We start from the raw sequence: 22,403 nt of genomic DNA, 5'->3' as shown, positions 1-22,403 counted from the left end.
CAACCAACTTTTGGCGCAAAACATAGGGTGAGTGAAAAAATTGATAAATTAACTGGTTTGCGTGGTTTATATTATAAAAGGTGTGTTTTTTATACTCTAGATAACGAATTGCAGAAATCGGTTGTGATTTGGTTAAGGTAGAAATTGTGTTATTATTGAATTCGGACTGTAGTACTTGCCTCCTTGGTTAAGTGATTGTGTTCATAGTTCTCATCCAATAACCGACTTTGGTGTTTTAGCAATTAAACCTTTTAATAGAACTCATAAATATTGAACAAACTGAGCCTGTTGTTATGAAGGAGTTTGGCATAACGACAGGAAGCAACAATCCGTGAACTTATGAAGGCATATTGTCTACTGGTTCTTGCATCTGATACAATCTGTGACAACAAGATAACAGACAAGGGATAACATTCTTTAGCGGTAAGTACTCTTTTATTATTCAGATCAAGCTCACTTTCTGCTCTTCTTCACTATGATTCTTGTAAGGGCGGATGCTGATCGATTCCCATACGGAACGTATTCTCCGTTATTGCTATTGCTTTTTTATCGTGATTTTTACTGCTATTTTGATCCATCGCTACATTCACTTCTCTGCGTAGGAACCATGTGGTTACTTATTTATTCCTCAGATGCTATATCACCTTGGTGGTCTAAGCTTCCTGGAGAATAGTCCGACACCTCCGTCATCTGTTGACTCTTAAACAGAACTTCTGCACGACATCTTTTCACCGCAGTATGTGCCATTGGGCTAGGTTTGCCTATGCAATGCGAATTGGTTAGACAGCCAGACAGCTCATACAGCTCGTTACTATTGCACTTCCTTTACAGTCCTGTTACAGACATGGGGTGCCAACTTCTCTTCTAAGCATTCTCCTTACGAATATGATTTAGAGAGTTTAAAAGAGAGTCCATATCTCAGTCCATATTCAGGGCTTGAACCCATGAGGGCATTTTGATAAGTCGTACGAGTTGACGTCTGTACCACCAGACCGGTACACTTCACCTACACAGATGAGATGTAGAGCAATGAAATCTACCTCAGCAGTGTATGCCAAAATCATTGCCAATGTTTTTCCTAGTTACCATTACGTAGAATAATATGCCCGCGTATATAGGTAATGCAAAAAATAGAAATAATGTCCAAATCATGGATGGTTCAAAACTGTATTAAAATCAATTCCAAAAATAGCATCCTATCTTTATTTCCATTCCAAGTTTTACTAAATTAAGTTTTTTAATACCTACCAGTGCCTAAAATATTACGCTTTCTTTCATTGATTACATCACTAAACAAAACAGTTTCACCTATTAGTACCTACAATTTATTAATAATTCTATTTTTTGGTTCGAAACGCCTAAAGTGCACACGCACATTCGATGGGTGTGCTATCGTTGCCGCTGTTTAGATGTAGGACAGATAGCTGGAGGCGCCCTTCTTCTTCTTACCATACTCCCAACCGTGTTCCTCTTCGTGCGGCTTGACGTTCTTCACCGGGATGCCCACATGTACCGTTTTGACTACGGTTTTCGTATGCAGATGGGTGTGATGCTTAATCGGCACGTGGATGCGTATCCTGTGTACAATACATATGGAAACACGAAAAGCTCCATCGATTAGTACGCGCGGTGTTACGCAGATCACGTGCATACTCACTTGGCGTGATCCGGAACGGGCAGTGCGTTAAAGGCAGACACAACCATGGCCATGATGAATACTAGGGCAAATACCTGTCCGAAAGAAGCAGAGCAGTAGTGCAACTTTAGTGTTAGTGTTGTATTATCAAATGATAATGGGCTTTTGAGGATACACGTAAGGATGCACTTAAAGCTACACCAAAACGTATGTTCTCTGGGGTGCGTGATTGTCCAGGTGGTTGAGTAATTGAATTTAGATGTAAAATTGCATCAATTGTTCACAATATCCACACAAATGATTGTATGTCACTCTCCATGCACACTTGCGCTTTGTCCCTTTGAACGATCGATTTTTAAAGTTCATTTTCCACCATTTAATGTCCTCAGATGCACTATCCTTTTCACTTATTACAACTATTATTGGCACTACAATTGAAACCTTAACCGGGCGCCGTAACTTACAATTTTCGATGCCATTTTCATGATGTATATTTGCAATAGGGTTGGCTTGCGTACTACGAAACGAAATGAAATTAGTCGTAAAAAGAATTCCACTACTAAAGCACTTCCACTGCAAATCCACACTGAACACAACACTGAAATCGCGAGTATCCGTCAGAAGTAATCGCTGAAGGTGCACTGGAGTTCGGTTCGGTCTTCCGTTCCGGTTCGGTCCTGCACTGTGTGCGGTGTGTCGTGCTTGTGCTCGCAGCTGATCGCGGTAGTTATGGTCAGTTTTTGAAACCGACCGATCTTTAAATATCTATCTATCGGCAGCGAGAAATGCTGCGATGCTGCCGGTGCCCACCCCACGCCCTGCAACGCCGCGGGAGTGGCCGGGTCGGCTGGTGGTGGCAAATCCAGCCGACTGCACGGTACATCGAGTGTAGCTCGATGCTTATGGTGGCTGATTGAAGCCTGTCCACACGCGTCCCGCACGGGTGGTTTGGTATGGGACGGTGGCCTCGCGAGCGGCACAGCCCCTCCGGTTTCCTGTCCATCCATCCATCCATCCTATCCTCCCGGCTACACGGTCGGTGGGGTGGGGTACGGTTGGTTGAGCGATGGGAGGGCGAAAGATAAACAAAATCCAACGTTATCTCCAGCGATCGGTGCTTGCCAGCTGCAATCTCTCTCCCTCTCTCTTTATCTCTCTCTCTTTTTCTCTTTCTCTCTCTCACGTACTCTATCGGATTCTTTCCTTCTGCCGGGTTTTGATTTCCATTTTTGTGCTCATTCGCGCAATAGATGCATGGCATAGGGGTACACCGAAATTCATAGCCCACCCATCGTAGCAGAAACCGGCGAGCCCAAACATAATGTTGATTTCGCCCTCCCTTCCGGTTTCGAGTGGAGCTCGTCGTAATAAGCGCGAAAGCAAACCGCGCGTACCCCGCGAGATCAGTGGGCAGAAGCGCGTGAGACAAGGGGTGAAAGGTTCCCTCCTGCTGGAGGAAAGGCCGAGAAAAGAAAATGATCGCAGCGCAAACGCAGCGGCGATGATCGCAAAAAGAGCCGACCGTACGATCTGTACGTTGTGACCTCCGAAACCGCCCGGCCAGGCTTGTTGATGGACCTTAGCGTTCAAACAGTTTGGGGGATTATGTGTTTTTTAATCTTCCCATTATTGCACGGTTGGATTGGACAGACGCTAACAGAGGCGCCTCGGAAGTAATGGATGTGCGAAAAGTGGCGATTAACCGATATATTGTATGGGGTCGAAATAGTGCTAAGAAGACTTAATTGGAAACTGATATGCGAATGTCGAGTGTCGAATACCCTTCAATCAATGGCGTTTTTTTGCATAAATAATGGGCTATGTAGGATAAGTAACTGTAAAATGTAAACAATTGAGAGAACAATTGATAGTAAACGGCATTCGAACAGAGAGCTTTCGAACGTCAAATGCTGACTAATGTTATCCTTTGTACCGTATACGTCGTCCTTAATTATCTTGTTTATTTTACCCATATCTTGACCCCAAAAAGACTATCAAAGTTTATCTCCCTTGTTAGAAAGTTAGTTTGTCTGAAACATTGTCTTCTAAATATCTTTAAATCTGTAACAGATCTGACACTGATATGTTTTCAGTAATTTTAATTCGTTTAGCCCTTTACATCAATAAATAATAATAATAATAATAATAATAATAATAATAATAATAATAATAATAACAATAATAAAAATAATAATAATAATAATAATAATAATAATAATAATAATAATAATAATAATAATAATAATAATAATAATAATAATAATAATAATAATAATAATAATAATAATAATAATAATAATAATAATAATAATAATAATAATAATAATAATAATAATAATAATAATAATAATTATTATTATTATTATTATTATTATTATTATTATAATAATAATAATAATAATAATAATAATAATAATAATAATTATTATTATTATTATTATTATTATTATTATTATTATTATTATTATTATTATTATTATTATTATTATTATTATTATTATTATTATTATTATTATTATTATTATTATTATTATTATTATTATTATTATTATTATTATTATTATTATTATTTTTATTATTGTTATTATTATTATTATTATTATTATTATTTTTATTTATTTTTTATTTATTATTTATTATTATAATAATTATTTTTAATTATAATAACGATAATTACGATAATAATATTAATTATTATTAATTATAAAAAAATAATTATTATTATTGATGTTATTATTATTATTACAATTATTATTACTTACAATTATTATTAATGAAATTCTTACCTTTCTCAAATGAAATAATTGATAAATAATTAAAATTAAGATCGTTGGCAAGCTCGTTTAGCAACCGTGCTCCGAAAATCTTTCAACTTAAACCGGTACTAAATTTGCGTATGTTTAAGTAATCGGTTTTCCCCTTATCCCGCCATCCCCAGCCCAGCTTGTACGATCTGAAATACATAATCCTGGCCCGTAGGGTTACCTTTTCTCCTGCTCCAATTCCACCACGATGCACCATAGAAACTTGTTCCCACTGCCCGAGATTAGGCAAGATGTCAAAAAAGGCGTTCGGCATTAAACTCGTTCAAATGCCGGTTCCGCGATGGCCGGGGTGTTTGGTTTGTGGAAAACATGCTTTATCGTAATCGAACATACTGGAACACTTTCCACAGCCGTGCCTGTCTGCACGTGTGCACATTTGTGTGTATGCGTGTGGTTTTAAAAAGCCTTTCTATCCAATTTCCCTTTACTTTAATGAAAATCGCGCTTCTTTATCGATTTGCACATCCCGCTGTTTTGCTATCCTCATCCTGTGATAAGCTGTGATAATTGAATTCTGTTCCCTTTTCGTCAGCCATCGCAACATCCCATCTGCCAACTGTCTGGCGCCTGATCCGCGTGAAAGCCGATGTGTGTGATGGGCTGTGTCCCTTCCGGTTACGAACAAATATTTTATCAGCCGTTGATGAATAGCACCGCTCCAACAGGGCGGCACAGTTCATCACCCAGCATTTTGGTGTGAAAATCACGTCGTAACACGCGTGGAAACGTAACCAATTACGGCGCCCGCCCCGTTTCGCGCGAACGTGTCCTCCGGAGGATTGGCTAGGTTCGTCATCAGCAGCCCGAGACAAGGAGCGCCCGACCGGGCTGTCGGTTAGTTCTGTTGTTTTAATTGTCTTCTGTGGTGGATGTTGTTTGCTTCACGGTGCGTTGCTTTGCATACCGAAAATACCAAGTCCGGTCACAGTGCTTGCGCTCATCGAAAGCGGGAGAGTGCTTTCGCGCGGACCATCATTATCCGTCCGATTTCGTAACCGAATGCTGTGTGTTGGCTGTGCGTGTGTGCGTGTGTGTGTTTGTGATGCGATGTGTATCTTCGCACATCATTACGCACGGGTTGTGCGCCCTTTTGGGCAGAGACACTTGGAGAGCGATAATATTATTCGTGCTTTTCCAATGTTTGGCGCGGGAATGTGGCTATCGATCTGAACTAAACAATTTGTTAAGCAGTATGGTAACGGTTTTGTTTACACATTTCGTTACATGCTGCTTGTGGCGCATTCTAGTGGTTTGATTTGGGTTTTGTTTGGGAAAAGGTAAAATGACGGGTTCGTCGCTTTTGTGAACGCTGCAGTCTTTTGAACGCGGCACAGATTAAACATTACTATTTTATGGAATGTTTTGTTGTAAAAACAAATAATGGTTTTTAAGTTGATTCTTACAATTTACGTTGTCAAAACATAAATTCCTTGTCGATGAAATATTATTACGCCTTTATTTTCTTTTAAACCGTTATTAGGCAGTGTATCCATCTCTTCTCGCGCCCATCACACCGAAACGACGGAACTCGTTTGTACCGTTTACTAGGTTACGAATTACCACTTTTCACTTGCCTGCAAGCACACTCGATCGAATAAGTACGATCGATGTACACATTTTGTTTCCCCGCCACATCTTAGAAAATCAGGTTCGATATCATGGGTTCCTTCCTTCTGTCGTTTTTTTTTTGTGTTAGTTTGCTTGCCTCTGTACCAACCCATGGCTGTTTCTCTTTCTCTCCATCTCTCTTTCATACTGAAAATGGGAAATAATAAGCCGGTGCAAGATTCCGTTGTGATTAATTTCCGTTTCCGCAATGCACTGTGATCACTAAGCACCGTGCAGCGGTAAGCCAGCATCGTGTGCCGCGATCAAACGCTTAAACTACGGTGGAAGGCGACTCGGCTCGGAAAGAGGCCGAAAAGCGAAAGGAAAAGCCCAACCATGCATTTCTGCTACTGTTTTCGGCTGAGGAGCAGGCTTCCTTGCGCTTGCATAATGATAAAACTATGTTATTGTTATTCCTTCTTTCTGTTTTGCACATTGTTGAAGCTGTTGAGTGTGGGCATTTGAATGTGCCGAGATTGTAGTTTAGAGTTCATTGTTGCTGTTTTGTTGCGCGTCAGATAGTAGTAGTCAGCTTTGTTATCTGGGTAAGATTAGTGCAGGAAAGCTATAGCACAGTTAGAAGCACATGACACTACCTTTACGTTTTAAAACATATCGTAAAATAGGTAATACACGTAAATCAATAAAAAAAGCCTACAAAAGTGTTTGCTCGTTCAGTTTTGTTTGGCTTTTCGTGCATTGTTGTTTGCTCTATCGCACACACACACACACACACACGCATAGGAGAGCTTCGTCTTCAATTTTCCACTTGAAAACCACGCTCAATGGAGGAAATCATTGGCAGCTGTGTGCGGTGGCACACACTTTCACTATCAAACGCAGCGCACACAGCGTCTCACTCATGCCCCTCATTAGCCTCCCAGCTTACGCATACTGCCCGATACTCGTGAACTCGTTGCTGCACGCCGTTGCAAATAAACGAAAAATCCTCTCGCTCCTGTTGATTGTGGCAAGGGGGTGGGTTATTACGTAAAGCACAGCGAAAATGCATGATTAGAGATGGGCTGAAAAAAAGTGCTCATGTCCGAATTTGACCCGTGCGCCATCTTCGGTTTCAGTATTGTCAATTGTATGTAATTTTGAACCAATTGTAGCATACATTTTTTAGCTAGCGCTGAACTTAAGAGGAAATGCTTTGGACCGTGTTTTTTTGTTTATTTGTAATCTACAATTATAGTAAAAAAAAAAACACTGGTTGGGAGGTTGTTTAGGAGCGAGTAATTTGTAGTACATGCCGGCATGCTGTTTAGTGAAAAGATACATAAATTAGGGAGCATATCAATAAATTGTTTTAATTTTAACTATCATTCTTCGAGGCATCTGCCTTCTCATGTAAATAGCCGATTGTACTGAAAAAATATAATAATGATAGTGTACATTATTGCGCATGGTATACGAATTAACGCACAAAAGCGTAACAAACCCGTATCGCAAAGCCAGCATTGACAATTTATGTCATTTTACAATCGCAGACTGGCTTTTTCCGCAAAAGGTGAAGGTTGTGGTGTCCGGTGAGTCAACCTGTACAAAATCTACTACAGTTTAAGATTGCCTCCCCGTAGTTGTTATTTCACGCGGAAAAGTACGGTGGTGAAAAACTGGTTCAACAGTTTGTATTTCTCTGCACACACACCGAACGACTCCTAATGATGCTACGTGAGCTGGGCGACCGTCTATTCCGGTCCGGACAATCCGAACAAGTGACAGGTATTTGAGTTGACAAGATAGAGACCACAAAAAAAAAAAAAAAACATCAACAACACATCACTGACATGCTCACGTCGACGAAATCATCATAACCGTGCGACATAAAGTGGGTCGGTTGGTGTGATTCGTTTCTTTCTCGAAGTGTTTTATTTATTGCACTGGCCGCTGCGCTGGCGGAGGGCTGACAGTTTGCTGTGAGAAATGGCTGGGCTGCGATGATGTAACCAGCAGAAGGAAGGACAATGAAAGTTCGCGAGGTACTTGAGTGGCTGTATGTAGCATGTGTAATTAGCGTGCACCGGTAAGCATGATGAAGATCAATGACAGTAGGCGAACTACAAATGGAATAATTAGCATAGCTAATGCGGTACCGGGGTGGAAATTATAATCAGTAAATTAGTGATATTAGCGCGTGTGGAAGCGGCTGCGCTTACGTGAGAACGATTGCGCTGTTAAAAATAAAATGCTGTATTCATTTTATAATGCTTCATTATCGTAATGGTAACAAGTTAAATCAATCAAATACTAAAATCAAAATAGCTTTGCATGATAACAGATAGTATAACTAAAAAAATACCCTCTTAATTCCTTTTAACATGCAAAAGATTATTGACATTTTTGGAAAGATCATATGGATGTAAAGAATCTGAAACAGTCTACAGCTATTCCTATTCCTCTAATGCTTTCAATGGCACTTTACGATCCTAGCATTAATCCGCCATCTGAACACAAATCTATTCTTATTCTCAATTCCCAAACATAATGGTAAAGGTGATTATGTGATTGGAACTTAGGCTCTGTAAATTCTATTATTTATATTTTTAGAAGTTTTATCACATGAATGAGTTGTCGTGATTATTAAGCAAAAAACTGGCAAAAGAACGAGAATGAAAGCAATAAAAAATCTTGATTTCTTGTGGTTTAAGTATCCTGACACCAAAGAGGGAAAGACGGACACTTTGTCGTAGGGAAAGATCGAAACCGAATTTGTGGATTTTTTTTTGCTTCTTATATCCATTGGTGATGGACATATCTCATCAAATACCTTAAATAAGGATATTCGGAAAATATACACCATCCAGCAACTAGAGAAAGCATGGAAATATGCGAGAAACGGCATACCGGTCAAAATAGCAGCCATTACTTGCTCGATGCTGTTAAGGCATTTCACGAAATGCAATATCTTGTCATGACTTGGACAACTTTAATCAATCAAAAGAAGAGGCATTGTTATGACATCGTTAGATGATGAGGGATAGATGAGAGATTGTATGGGATTATCACACATCACATATCATATCAAACATGCTAGAGTCGTGAACTTTCCGTGGAGTAATTTCCTAAGGGGAAGTTCTACACTGTTGTTCTGTAAGCTAGAGCAACGTCCACTGTTTGTGTCCTATTTTTCAATAATGCCTTAGATTCTGCATTCTACGATATGTTAGAAGCGGCGCCTTACAGTTCCTAAATTCTCGGCCGAATGAACCGTTGTTGCAATTGGCCAAGAATTGGTTTATGTAGGTACCAGGACATGGAAAACAATATGATAAGTTAAAATACTATAAACCACTTCAATTTCTAACGTTTTCTACAGGTCCATCTTAACCTTCGCGGTGTCCATCGTTCCCTTATGAGGTGTCCGTTTTACTCGAACATTTCAAAACTGCACCGATTTTATTATGTCATGAAAAAACATAAAAATGAATAGAAACTTCAAAGTTTCAACACTTTTTCTGATAATATATTAGTGCAAGATAATGTATGCACGTTTTCATGGTCACTGTATTTATATTTCCCAAGTTTTTTTCCTTAAGGTGCCCTACTCTTAAGCCTTGAGTTCATCACACACAAAGGAATGCCTAGTATGAGATTTAGCAAACATATAAGTATACTATATATGAACCGAAACATATATGATTTAACCGTTTAAAAGATGTTGTCAAACATCTATAGCATCTATGACACTTATCCCCTTGCATGTTATTCGCTGAAAAAGAAGATATACTTTAATTTTAGTAATAATTTACCAAATAATTGTAAAAGCTCTTCAATATTTAGTCATAATCAGCATTCTCTTTTTGCAAAAATATTACGATGTACAATAATAAACAACACGCACAAAGCATACTACATAACAATTGATTTATTTTTTAAGCATCTAAGAAAGTTTGTTGTGGAAAGTGAACAGAACAGGCGCGAATTACAGCAGTAAATTCCTGAGGAGGATAAAAATCATTAACAGAGAACAACGGCTACTTACAGTAGCCAGAAAAGCGTCACGACCCCACACACTGGTGCGATCTTTACGAAACTTTCGCTTGCAATCGTACTTTGGTTTAACAGCCTTACATATTCTACCGTGTGTATAAATAAGCAACATGTGCACAAGCTGTGCACAAATTAAATAATAACTAAAGCCATCGTGCACTGCCCCTCCTCCTGCACGACACAGCTTCCTCCATGCTTTAGCCTCCTGACGCACCCGGGCGACTACTATCGCCCAACACAAACAAAATTACTGTTGCGGTTTTCCTGCGCTCTCTCACTCTCTCTCCATTGCGTCGATATCCGCCCTACCGGTAGATCTGGTCCGGGTTTTTCTCCAGCGCATCCTTAAACTTGATCGTGCCCCGGTTCCGGCTGTACTTGGGGTCGAACTTTTTCTTCACCCGCAGCTCGCTTTTGCTCGACCCGGCAACGGCACTGTCGCCGTGCTTGTCGACCGCCCGATGGTGGCCGGTCGTTCGTTTCTTGGTCGTACCCTTCGTCCCTTGCGAGCCGCCAGTCGGTTTGTGAGTGGTGGTCGAAGCAACCGTGGTCGCATCACTGTGTCCCAGGTAGGACGTCGCTGGCGCGTACGGTTTGGGACCCTTCGCGTAGCTCTTCTTCACGCCCGCATATGGGCTGGTCAGACCGTTCAGCCCTCCAGCGCTGTGGGGAACCGTTTCCGCCAGTGCGGCAAAGGTGGTGACGGGTGGGGCGGACTGGGTGCTGAGTTCGGCCGTGCTGCCGGCAGTGACCTGCGTCCACGGGCCCGCCACGGCAAACGGAGGAGCGTGGGTACGGTTGTACTGCATCTCGACGTTGCTGTACGACTGTGCGACGGCTGCCGGAGCCTTTCCATTGTTGCCGTAGAACATTGTCGCATCGTACGCGGGGCCGAATCGTTGCGACTGGCCGCCCGTCGTCGCCGGTAGTCTGGCCGGTGTTGGGTGTGTGATCGACACCGGCCGTACGGCGACGGTGGTAGAGGTGGCGGTGGCACAGTTCCAACACTTTACCCGCTCCTTCGGTCGCTTTTCCTTGCCCAGCGAGGCCGCTTTAGAGCGATGCTTCTGGGTCGGTGCGCTCGTAGCCTTCGGACTTGGTGCGGAAGTGCTTGTCAGCCCGTAGCGGCCAGCCGAACTTGTCCCCGTTCCCGGCAGCTTCGGTTTCGCAGTGCGCGTGGGTGCCGCATCCAGAGGGCGCTGCTTTTCCGCCCGCACAGGCGCCAGCGCGGTAACGATCTTCGACTCGGACAGCTCTGGCGCGGTAGCACGCACCGGCAGTGGAGCCTTTTTGATTGATGCGATCGGCCGCCAATCGTCATCGGCTGCGTCCGGGAAGAGCGTGTGTATGGTGGCTTCCACCTTGAGCTCCTCCCGTCGCTCCAAGTCGCGGATCACCGCGTTCTCGAAGTGCTTGTACCCCGAAATGCCCAGATCGGACATGAGCGAATCGTACTTGCCGGGCGGTGAGGCCGTCGATGAATGGCGGCCGCGCTTTCCACCCGCGATCGTTCCCGCCTTCTTCCCGCCGTAGCCGACGGAGGCCGACTTGAAGTGAGAGGGGCCCTGTTTGGTGAACGGCTGCCCGTACCGCAGCTCGTTCGCGTTCGAGTAGTACCCGGCGGCATTGTGTATGCCCGCTACCGGACGATGACTGCCGAGCAGGTTGATTGGTCCGTGGCCCGGCATGGAGACGGCTTGCTGGATTGCTCCGGTCACACCGTTCACGGCGTGCGCCAGCTTTGACGCACCGATACCGGTCTTGATGTTGTTGATGAAGTTTTCCAGGTTCGTTACCGCCGGCACGTAGTAGGACCGCTTCTTTGGCCCTCCGCTGGGATTGCCGCCCGAATGGGCAGCTTTGGAGAAGGGGGCCGGTTTGGCGGCAAGCTCGTGGATAGCGTTCGAAGTGCCATCAGTCGATGCTCTCGATTGCCAACGTGCGGCGTGGGATGTACCGCGGGATGTTCGGTGCTTCTTTGATCTAGCGGGAAAAACGCACGCACACAAATTGCATGATTAGCTGAAGCTGAAGCTGGCTGCACACAGTACACTCAATGCTTACCTCACCCGACTGCCCCCAGCGAGAACCACCGACAGCAGAAGAACTAACAGCAATAGAACGTGTATACTGCACTGTAATCACACGAAAGGAAACGAGATTAACTTCCAATTTAGAACCAGATCACTGCAGATCACTTGCACGTTAACCCGGGCGGTCTCCAGCCGCTACACTTACCGTTCTCCGGTTGCTGCCTGGCCACCGGATAGGTCCTATCATTTTGAAAAGCGCTAACTGCATTTAAGCCTTCACGTACCGCAACAGCTGAACTCAGCTAAACTGGCCAACCTGATCCCGCACACTCACCGGACTAGACGCGATTGCTTCGGAAGCGTCGGGTGTGTAGTGTATTTATAACTTAGCTAATTGTCGGCTGCCTGTGCAGCACAGGCCGGGCCTCACACCAGCCAGGGATCCTCTATCGTGCCGCGGCCGTATGCGTGCACTATCCCCACTCTGGCCGTTGCGCCAAGGGCGGGTAAATGCCCGGTGTGACGTTTCGCCACAGTATTTAGGAAGAATTCACACCGCACCGCAACGATGGCGGATACAAAGCGCAAAAAAAAAAACGGAAGGAAGTACGAAGTACGAACGAAAGGCAATGGGCCTGTGCCAATGCGGGGCGGTGGGGTGGTACCGTACCTGTCCGTGGTGGTACCGTTCGCTTTACCAAGCGTTGGCGTGTGAAGTGTCCGCACCGAGTGGAGTTTAAAGAGGAGCGAAAATGCTGAAAATCGCGTGAGGAAGGGTAACGAATTGGAAACAACTGATTGGTGGTGTAAGTGGGTGGTAGTCTACTGTCTGAGAGTGGAAAAAGGGATCCGTTTATAATTGAGTTTATCATCTAAAAAATGATGAATTTTACTTAAAAATAAAAAAAAATTTATGTTTAGTAAATTTATACATATTGGACGAATCGTTTTCCTGAAATTATAAATTAGAATTAAATAAAATGTAAACTAAAATTGTTAGGGGATCTTGGAGCAAAATGGACCATTTACATATTTTTATTTGATCTTTATTGAGTAGACAAATCAAACACTCACGCGTTGGTAGTAGTAATCGATGTTCTTATCGATGAAGTGCACATAAAACAGTCTGACATATTCTGTATTATTATGTCAACAAGAACTGACCATTTTGCCCCATGCTAGATGGAGTTCTAGATGTTTTTTAGAAGGAAGGATCAAGTCTCATTTTAAAACAACATTTTTTAAACAACAATAAATTGATACAAAATTGGATGGAATGCATACATTTTCGACAAAAAATCTTAATTCTGATCACAGCTTATTATCAAAACGGTTGATTTACAATTTACATTCTTTGCTATTTATCATTTTTTAGAATTTGTCATAGATGACCACATTGCCCCCAGGTTCCTGTCCAATTGTGTTGCGTTGAGTTAAGTTTTAATTCATAATACCTATGTACTCATTTAATGTTGAGTTTAACATTAACACCAAAGACGGCAGCTAATGAACAATAGGGACACGATCGATATGCACGATAAGTGTAAAGACAAGCCTGTGCTCCTTTCGCTTTCCGCCGTTTTACTTGGAAACTCTCATTTTCATTTCGTGTTTTAGTTGGTAGTGAGCGTTTTTTTTTGTTGCGCTGTTGTTTTGTTTGTTGCATGTTTCACCACTGTCGTGCGGAAAACTACCGTCCAGTAAGTAGTGAGAGTGAAACGGGAGGCGAAAAACAAACCAAACCCCAAACACGGATCGGCACGATCGGGTTGGTGCCATGGGGATGCTAAGAAAAGTGCATCCAAATCAAACATCGCATGCGCGAAGAGAGAAGGTATAACGGGCTCGTGAACGTCGGCGTGCAGAGCCATAGAGGGGGTGGTAAGCTAAGTAGACGGGAAGTGGTGTGCTTTTTTTCTGCACTTCACGCTTCGCAGGACACGTAGGAAGTCTGCAGAATTTCCACAACACAACATGCACACCGCGGTGCACAAAACAACCGTATCCTCGGTGACAATGCCGTGTAAGTGGATCGATTTGATAGTGCAACTATGCTCATGTATTGGTGTGTGTGTGTGTATTTGTGCAATCGAAGTGGGAAAGCACGGGGGAATAGCAGCATAGCCGGCATGCTTTTCATGTCGTAGACGGAGGGAAGCGTACTGCAAAATGAACACAAAATAACATAATCGTTTAGTAACGCGTTTTCAACGCACGCACATGGGGATCCGATCGATCGGTGGAAGGTGAATGAGCTCGAGTGTTTCGAGAGAGTGCGATACGCAACGATCTTCAAATCAATTTCCGGTGCGCCCGGCCGGAAGTTTCGCGTTAGGCGATATGTATTGAGTGTTTTAACACTTTTGTACCGTGCAGTGACCTGTAGCCGTGTAGGTCGATGCAATGAAACGTATGCAATAATTTATGTACACCATTGACAATTGTCCTAGAGCGATCGATCTCAGTGTATTAACTACATTACTTTATGGATGATTTATAGATTTTATGAACCTAATCAATTTATTTTACCTTTTTATATTGTACAAAAAGAATATCATAAAAATGCATTTAATAATAAGAAAAACAACAACACAACATCTTTAAGAGAAGTATGATTAACAATAACAGTTATTAAAGTACAAAGTATCATTTGCGAGGGATCAATCGTTCGTTGGACTCCACAAACTCTCTGGCTGATGGAGTTGTTTTACATCCCAAAAACGTTCCTGACTTCAATTTGTTCGACAAGTAGTGATAGGAAGTTTCTTACAAAATTGTAACAGAAAAACGTATGAATTCATGGAATTTCACTTATAATGCTGCTAAATGTGCGTGCCAGCCACCTTCAATCATAATCGTCACCCACGCTGCTTATCCGATAGACATGCGTGTTCCTCAAGAGTCATCCTCTGTGAAGTGAAGAAGGGATAGAAACGCTAGTACAAGTAGGAAGATAATTTTTAATGTAACAATTTGCTGCATTACCTTAGAATCTGCATCTTTGCCAAATACTCCATCGGAGACATGGACGCCATCTGATGAGCGTGCCTGTCCATGCTGTAGCCAAGCACCTTGTAGTCCGTCTTTTGGAACGTCCGATGATGAACCGGCTTGACCCGCGTCTTGGTCATGTGAACGTTTTTGTAGTTGATGGGCACGTGGAAAACCAACCGATCGCCAGCAATTGCAGACTCGATGGTAGCCACATTGAACAGCACGATGAGGACCAGTAGTGCGAATGTCTATATCAAAAGTGTGTGACCGTTAGTAATGTTGGGTTGAGCAAACTTTGCATTACCTACCACAAACCGTTGCATGATGGCAGCTTTTATCGTGACGATTTGCTCGTGTGCCGACCTTCCGGATTTGACCCGATCTTGACGATTTCTCGAGATGCTTTGAGTGCACCGTTGCACCGGCCAGATGCATTTATACTCGTGCATTGAGCATGCAAATAGGTGTGATTATTTATGTTAGCAACGGTCACACTTGCGAAGAAATTTAAGACATTGGACTGAAGATAAGTTTCGACGAAAGCACGGGTAGGAATTGAGTTTCGGAAAATGGGAAACTTTCTTTGGTATGCAGCGTTCGTGACCTTCCACAGGGTAGGTGAGGCATAAACCTACCAGTCCGTAACAACCGATCGGTAGTCATTGACATTCACTTAAACCATGCTCCAGGGCTGGGACAGTTTATGCTTCACCGTGACACTGTGTGATCATTTGTTACACGGCGATCGCTGTAGCACGCATGCACCCTGGTCTGTCCCGGCTCGCCACGGTCAGGTGCACCGGTGCAAAGTGCCGGGCAAAATTGCATAAGAGATTGAACGTGACAATCAGCCGGTTGGAAGTGGGTGCATCGAACCGCTGCTGTAGCCGATCAGCTGTTGCTTATTGTTGAAGTGTTTTAGGGACTGATTTATTATGACGCATGTTCATGGGTGTTATGGTTGTGGTAAATTAAATTAAATTGGGTGTGAAGAGCTTTATTTATGTTTTATTCAGGAGGGTGTGAGGAGCTTTATCTTATCAACGAAATCATATTATTACAAGATTTTTAGTGACATGTTGTGGAAGATAGAATTTACTTATTTACCACTGTCTATAGTTCTGCGAAAAGAAACATATATTTTTCCACTGTGGAATTTTAACGTTACAGTTATTATTAAATTGATCATAAAAATACAGATACAGAAAATACAGAATTTGATTTTAGAAACTTAATCAATTTATTAGACATTCATAAAAAGTAATTGAATATTTGGATGACATATTAAGGCTTCGGGCATATTATAGGCCCCATCTGCATATTCGCGAGATTGATGTGTTCTACGCGAATTTGTTTGGATGAGACAGCCTGGATATTATATCATTATTATTTTAAACGAATTGTCTATCAATAGGGGCGGTTCCGTGGTACAGCCTTAAACTCGTACGACGTAGCAAAATGTCCGTCGTGAGTTCTAGTCTAGAATGGATCGTTTTCCCGTAGCAAGCACTGACTATCCGGTTGCGTGGTATTGCATAGAGTCTCGAAAGCCTGTATTAGTATAGGACGGCATGTCTGCGTTGGACGGTTACGCCATATAGAAGTCATTCAATACCATTCCAATCATACTGAACTATGGGGACTATTGGGAATATGATTATTGGGAGGCTAATATTTTTGTTTTACTTCAAATATGACATAGGATGTTTTGTGTGTGGTATTTTGTACATCACAAATTCGTGCTCACAAATAATGCTGTCTTTAACTCTCAAGTTATTTTTTTACAGAACTTCAATGTTGAAGATATTATGTAAATTTATGAAATAATCAGTCTGTGGTGATCTTGGGTTTGACATCCCTGATTTGCGCGACGAAACACTCAATCGAGTTCGACACCTCAGCGCGAACAGTATAAATATAAGCGAATTTTAGTTTGTAAGAGGACTCCGGAAAATACACTTGATCAAAGCAGAACGCTCGGACCCATCACATCACTTGTTCCACCACTGAAAGAAATAAAATACGCAGAATCGTACAAGTCTTATACCACAGTCATAGACAAGCCATCCGCCAGCAGTAGTAGGTTGGTACAATGCAAATGAAAAGAAACGGAGAGCTATTAAGGGTAGTGAGGCAAAAAAGAAGGAAGTTTAGTTTGCATGTCTCCTTTTATGACACAACAAATATTTGTTAAGACCCTAATCTCTCCATTACGCCATCAATATGTCAAGAGCTATCTTGTATAGTTTATCTAAACATACCAAATATTTATTAAAGTTAATGTGATTAAAATGTTCATGGACATTGTTTGTAGTCAGATTTTTCTTAAACCATATTATTTATTTAAATAACAGAGAAGCATTCAACAAATTGCATAACAATAGTGATAAAAACAAAATTCAACAAAAACTTTAACAAAACACTGCTGCTAGAGTGTACACCACCATCCCGCTACAGATGTCCAAAAGCCTTCTTCTTTTTCGACTTTTTCACAAGCAAGGTCGACTGTTCAGCATCGCCTGACTTAACGCCAAACGACTTGTCCCAGTTGTATCCCATGCTGGACAAGTATTTGGTTTGCGCAAAGTTTGGCAACTGCATCGCTTCCTGCAGCATCAGCTGATCGGAAAGCTTCCGCTGCTGCCGGTAGTAGTCCCGCAGATAGTCCGATGCATCGGCCGGCTCGCGCAGATCGTTCGATCCTCCTCCGACGGTGGGCGTTTCCAGGTTGCGGTAGCGCATCATCAGCTCCTGAGCGAGCTGTGTTGACAGTTTGTCCTGCACCATCGAGGAGAGGGAGGCGGCTGCCGCAGCTGCCATTGCGGAGGAAGAGGCTGACGAAAGGGCCGCCGAGGGAGATGAAACCATGCCCGAGGGTAGCGCACCGGAAGGCATCCACATGCCAGCGTGATCCATCGCCAGCGGTTGCTGATCAACGAACGTTGGCGGCATCTCCTGGACGACTTTTTTCGGATGGTACACGTGCATGTACTTCGTTTTGACGTGGACGTGCCGGTTGATGATTTCGGGCACGTGCAGTTTGATGTGAACACTGTGGCAGAGGAGATTATAAGGAGATCAGTAGGTAAAGCAAGAGATGTTGACTCACTGTTCTGTGTCCTCATCGCCGTAGCACTGGTCTCGAAGGAGCGTTGTAAACACGCCCAGACTTAGCACAACTTGCTGCAGATTCATGTTGTTGGGATTTCTGTTAGTGAAGGTATCGAACCGGGCCCTTGTACTGATTGCAACGACACTCAAACGCAACTGATGCTGCCTGTGACACAGGATGTGCTTTAAATACAATCATTGCAACAGCTCCCTAACATCCAGTGCGTTTTCGTGTGGCTGCAATTGATAGTCAACTGGACCGCATGTGACGTTCTCTTTCTTACCACCATTGCGCACTTGCCGCTATTAAATATCATCTGTGACCTTCCTTGCCAGTGTCTTGCGAGGAGTGTAAGATCATCGAGCCATGCAGAGGCAAAGGCAACGGAAACGTTCATTTGAATGTTCGTGTTCGTTTTCAAACGGTTCAACAAAACGTTTCCGCTTTCGCCTTCGGTTTGACATAGTTGAATGGCTGCTGAGTGTGACATTCCAGTTGCGTAATCTGGATCACACGAAAAAGGTTGAAATTTCTCAAGTACACAACGCTAGCTATTCAAAAAAGGGATACCCAAAACCGATGTTTAATGAGTGTGAATCACACTCAAAAAGGGTACGGTCGGTCAGACAGGCTTTTTCATTGCTAATGGTGTGATAAAGTGACGAATGATGTACAAAAAGATCAAAAGTGTAGCGTTTAGTCAGTAAGAGGTTCACTAGCTTAACTTGTGGTGGTGTTGTGTTGAGGAAGAACAACTTTAGCATTTACAGGAAAATGTTTTAACGAGAGGCATATAACGGAAGCTCAATAATATTCTGCTATTTCTCTGGTTAGAAGATCGTTTGATCTTTGGTACATCATCGTAACAGTAAAGGTATTAAGTAACTTGGTGTGAAGCATATCAGAACTGGCACGGATTTAAAACACTATAAAAACTTCAATAAACCAACTGACCATTTACGATTGAACTGCATTGCACGCCCTGCCATAAACTTGTAACTGGATTGGATTATTACAATTTCGAATCGGTTTACAACAATAGTGTGAGCAATTTAACTGCAACTTCACACGGGCACCGAAAAGCTGTCGCGCAGCCTCATAAAAGCAACAGGTTTCATATCTAAATTTCAAAGCCACGAGAAAGAAATCCGATTTATAGAAAAACCTGCCTCATTCCCTGCACCTCCAAGTAAACCGCGGTGGTGCATTTATCAAAGAAAGGGGAAACAGGAATGATTTAGCATCAGTGAACTGCTTGCTTCTGCTACATGCTGTTGCCGCTCTTGTTTCTTCACGAGGTGCATTTTAAAACCTCATAACACTTAAATTCTATGATTATGACGCATTTACAATCCGACCGGGGAAACGTTTACTGCACCCTCTATACAAGCGTCACACACGAGGTGACGGAGATTACGAAACCGAATTACTCTTCTCTCTGTTTTAGCTAAGCGATGCCTACGATGCTATAAAATCACTTGGATCTCAAGAACGGAATTTGTGGTGGAAACGAGTTGTAACAATAGCATCACAATCGTTCGCCAGCTCAACTGATAATCTGGTCAGTTTAAATTATGAATATAGCTCATATTATTACACCCTTCTCTGTTCAAACCTGCTGTCATTTCTTTTTCTATGCATTTGGATGATTTCATAACGGAACAAATCGGGACGCCTCCGTGCACAATTATGTATGGGAGTTGTTCAACCTCCAATTTGATAGTCTTTTTGTGGTACCGTAAAGAATCATAGCACTAAAGAGAAAGCGGGTTGTTTTGACGGCGAGAATGGCATCTGTCGGTGCAGTTGTTCACAAAAAAAACGAAAAAAAAAAAACAAAAATCCAATAAAACCGATTCCTTATTCGTTACACTCCATCGGCATCGTATTAGTGATTGGTGGCCGCAATTAATGTACGTCAGCATGATTAAAAACGTATCGAAAAGGTCGTGCCGTTGCATCCGAAATGCATTTTGAATCTTTTTTAATGCCCTTTTGGGGTTTTCCCCTTTACCCGTGATTTTTGTTTTGTTTTTGTTACATATCCTGTCTTCTATTTACAATGAGCACCCCCCACCGGTTTGGCGGTCAGTGACCTTGGCCCGGTCGCCGGTCAGATCGTCAGTATCGGTTAACAGCGCAGAAGGCTCATCCAACCGGGGCGACCCAAGAGTGATTGAGGCCAGGCTCGATCGAAAGTAATAACAAGCTTGACCGGTTACGCTGTCATTGGAAATGTCTTACAGATCTCATTTGAGCTGAACGGATTCTAATCCCTTTCAATCCTTTTGGGGCGGTCCTTTAAAGTGGAGAAGTGGAGACAAAGAGAAAGAGGGTCAGACTCATCACCAGGTGAGCAAGCTTCAGGAGGAAACGTTTCCCATCGCGTACCAATATGCGCGGTCGGAGAAATGTTACAGACCCACATTTAAATGTTCGGACCGATAATATCTTAATCTCCGCTCCTTTGCCCGGGCCCCCTTCGGCGGTCCTGCGTCTGATGACAGACGCGTCCTTCTAGCGACCGGAGCGAACCGGACGAGTTGCGTTAACACGCTTCAGCTCAGCTATGTCTTCAGCTCTGCAGCCAACGACGGAAAGTTCGGAATCTCACTCGGTTACATTTTTGTTCTTCGTTGTAGGGATTCTTAACCCAAAGACTCCCAAAGATTCTCTCTTACTGCCGCTCCTGCCGTTGGATAAAATTCCACACCCCGGTGTGTGCGGTACAGGGACCGAAGTATTAAATACTTGTGGGGTTGATAAGATTCTAGCTCTATGCCATGACTTCCAAGTACAGTTTACGGGAACTTCCCGCCCGGCAACACATGTCGGAGGAATTTCAGCTAAGCTTGACTGATTATTTTTCACTTTCATAACCACGGCCGTCGAGCGGGGCGATGCGTTTTGGAGTGTTCTTTCGTCGAATTTTAACCCGTTCTCGTCTTTCACTTTCACGAGTAAATTTCTAGCGTCCACCCGTACTGACACTGCCGGAGTGTAAGGAGTCAGATTGGTGGGTTTTTTCTTCAATGCATTTAAAAGGAATGCGCAGTAGAACGTATATGTAAACACTTGTCACGCAGCTGTCATTAAACTCTCGCGGTGTGATTGGGTCACTTTGACTGTCACTTGACACGTGAGCGTAGTAGATTAGTTGTACAGGTGATTGGAGAGGTTTCAAGTATCCTTGTGGCCAATGCCCTCGGTGTCGTCATTGTGTTCGGTATCTCTGTTGGTTGTTCTGTTCGATTGATGTTTCTGCACCAAGAACGTTGACCAAAAATGATAGTTAATAAGAGTAGACGTTACAAACCGTATTCATGATTGATTTATGTATGTAAATCTTATATTGGTATTCTTGGAGATACATGAAAGTGAAGATATGCTCAATTTTGAAGAGAAATGTATAAAATAACTAAATATTTACCAGCACGTTGAAATTTCAATCACAATCCTACATACCTAGGAGGTGTTTAGATGAAATGGCTCATATTTCGACTTACACGGACATTCGAGTTCTCTGTCCGCAGACCTCATTGTTTACTTCGACAACTCCCTGTATATATCACATTTTCTAGTTTTCCAGAGCACGTAGTGCTAGCTCTAAATAATAATTTAAATTATTATTTCGGTTGATCTCTTTTCCTACCATCTTATTTTACATTAATAATCAGCGTTGTTACAATTTTAGCTGCATGATCTTGTCAATTTTCCTTTACTGAACTTTTTCGTACATTTCCTTAACATCAATAAAACACTCTACTAAAAATTCAAGGGAAGCTACTTACCGCAATCCGCCACGCGTTGGATTACCTCAAAATTAACCTATCGATCGATATCGATCTTCCATTATCTACAGTGGGAGGAGAAGAATGAGCATCTATGTAGGCGCCTCTGGACCTAATTACTAGTGACCACCCAACTCCTGAAGAGTTAACAAGAATGTTTATTTGTTTTCCTCTCCTCCAGTGTTTTAACCACTGTATTTTTTCACTTTCTCCATCAGTCCAACATCGACAGCTTCATCTCATTGGCCTCAGATTGGGGGCGATCGTGCCGACGATGACTTACTTAGATTTCGGTTTCCATTCTTCAGCTCCACTGCATCAAATCATACACATCAAATCAATTTCTCAATGCACTCCGTTCCGTTCGGATCAATTCGGTTGATTGTTTTTTGCCCTGCTCCCTTGCAT

The 22,403-nt window shown here is 42.7% G+C and overlaps 3 protein-coding genes across 3 annotated transcripts; all 3 read right to left on the bottom strand.

The window, feature by feature from the left end:
- Nucleotides 1–1,302: 1,302 nt before the first annotated feature.
- On the bottom strand, nucleotides 1,303–2,383 carry LOC133391299 (uncharacterized). Its single transcript, XM_061644345.1, has 3 exons — nucleotides 2,101–2,383; nucleotides 1,658–1,731; nucleotides 1,303–1,577 (listed from the first exon to the last, which is right to left on the bottom strand). Exons 1-3 carry the CDS (start codon nucleotides 2,119–2,121, stop codon nucleotides 1,406–1,408), a joined length of 267 nt encoding a protein of 88 aa, XP_061500329.1. The 5' UTR covers nucleotides 2,122–2,383; the 3' UTR covers nucleotides 1,303–1,405.
- A 7,539-nt stretch (nucleotides 2,384–9,922) lies between these two features.
- Nucleotides 9,923–12,462, bottom strand: LOC133391980 (uncharacterized). Its single transcript, XM_061649513.1, has 3 exons — nucleotides 12,304–12,462; nucleotides 12,130–12,200; nucleotides 9,923–12,048 (listed from the first exon to the last, which is right to left on the bottom strand). The coding sequence occupies exons 1-3, from the start codon at nucleotides 12,364–12,366 to the stop codon at nucleotides 10,371–10,373; spliced, it is 1,812 nt and encodes a 603-aa protein (XP_061505497.1). The 5' UTR covers nucleotides 12,367–12,462; the 3' UTR covers nucleotides 9,923–10,370.
- A 4,932-nt stretch (nucleotides 12,463–17,394) lies between these two features.
- LOC133391134 (uncharacterized) lies at nucleotides 17,395–18,379 on the bottom strand. The gene is made up of 2 exons (XM_061642038.1): nucleotides 18,202–18,379; nucleotides 17,395–18,144 (listed from the first exon to the last, which is right to left on the bottom strand). Exons 1-2 carry the CDS (start codon nucleotides 18,285–18,287, stop codon nucleotides 17,544–17,546), a joined length of 687 nt encoding a protein of 228 aa, XP_061498022.1. The 5' UTR covers nucleotides 18,288–18,379; the 3' UTR covers nucleotides 17,395–17,543.
- Nucleotides 18,380–22,403: the final 4,024 nt, after the last annotated feature.

The sequence above is a fragment of the Anopheles gambiae genome, chromosome 2 (genome assembly GCF_943734735.2).
Source record: "Anopheles gambiae chromosome 2, idAnoGambNW_F1_1, whole genome shotgun sequence".
Classification (NCBI taxonomy): domain Eukaryota; kingdom Metazoa; phylum Arthropoda; class Insecta; order Diptera; family Culicidae; genus Anopheles; species Anopheles gambiae.
The sequence above is the reverse complement of the archived record's forward strand: the minus strand, read 5'-3'. Positions and strand labels throughout refer to the sequence as shown.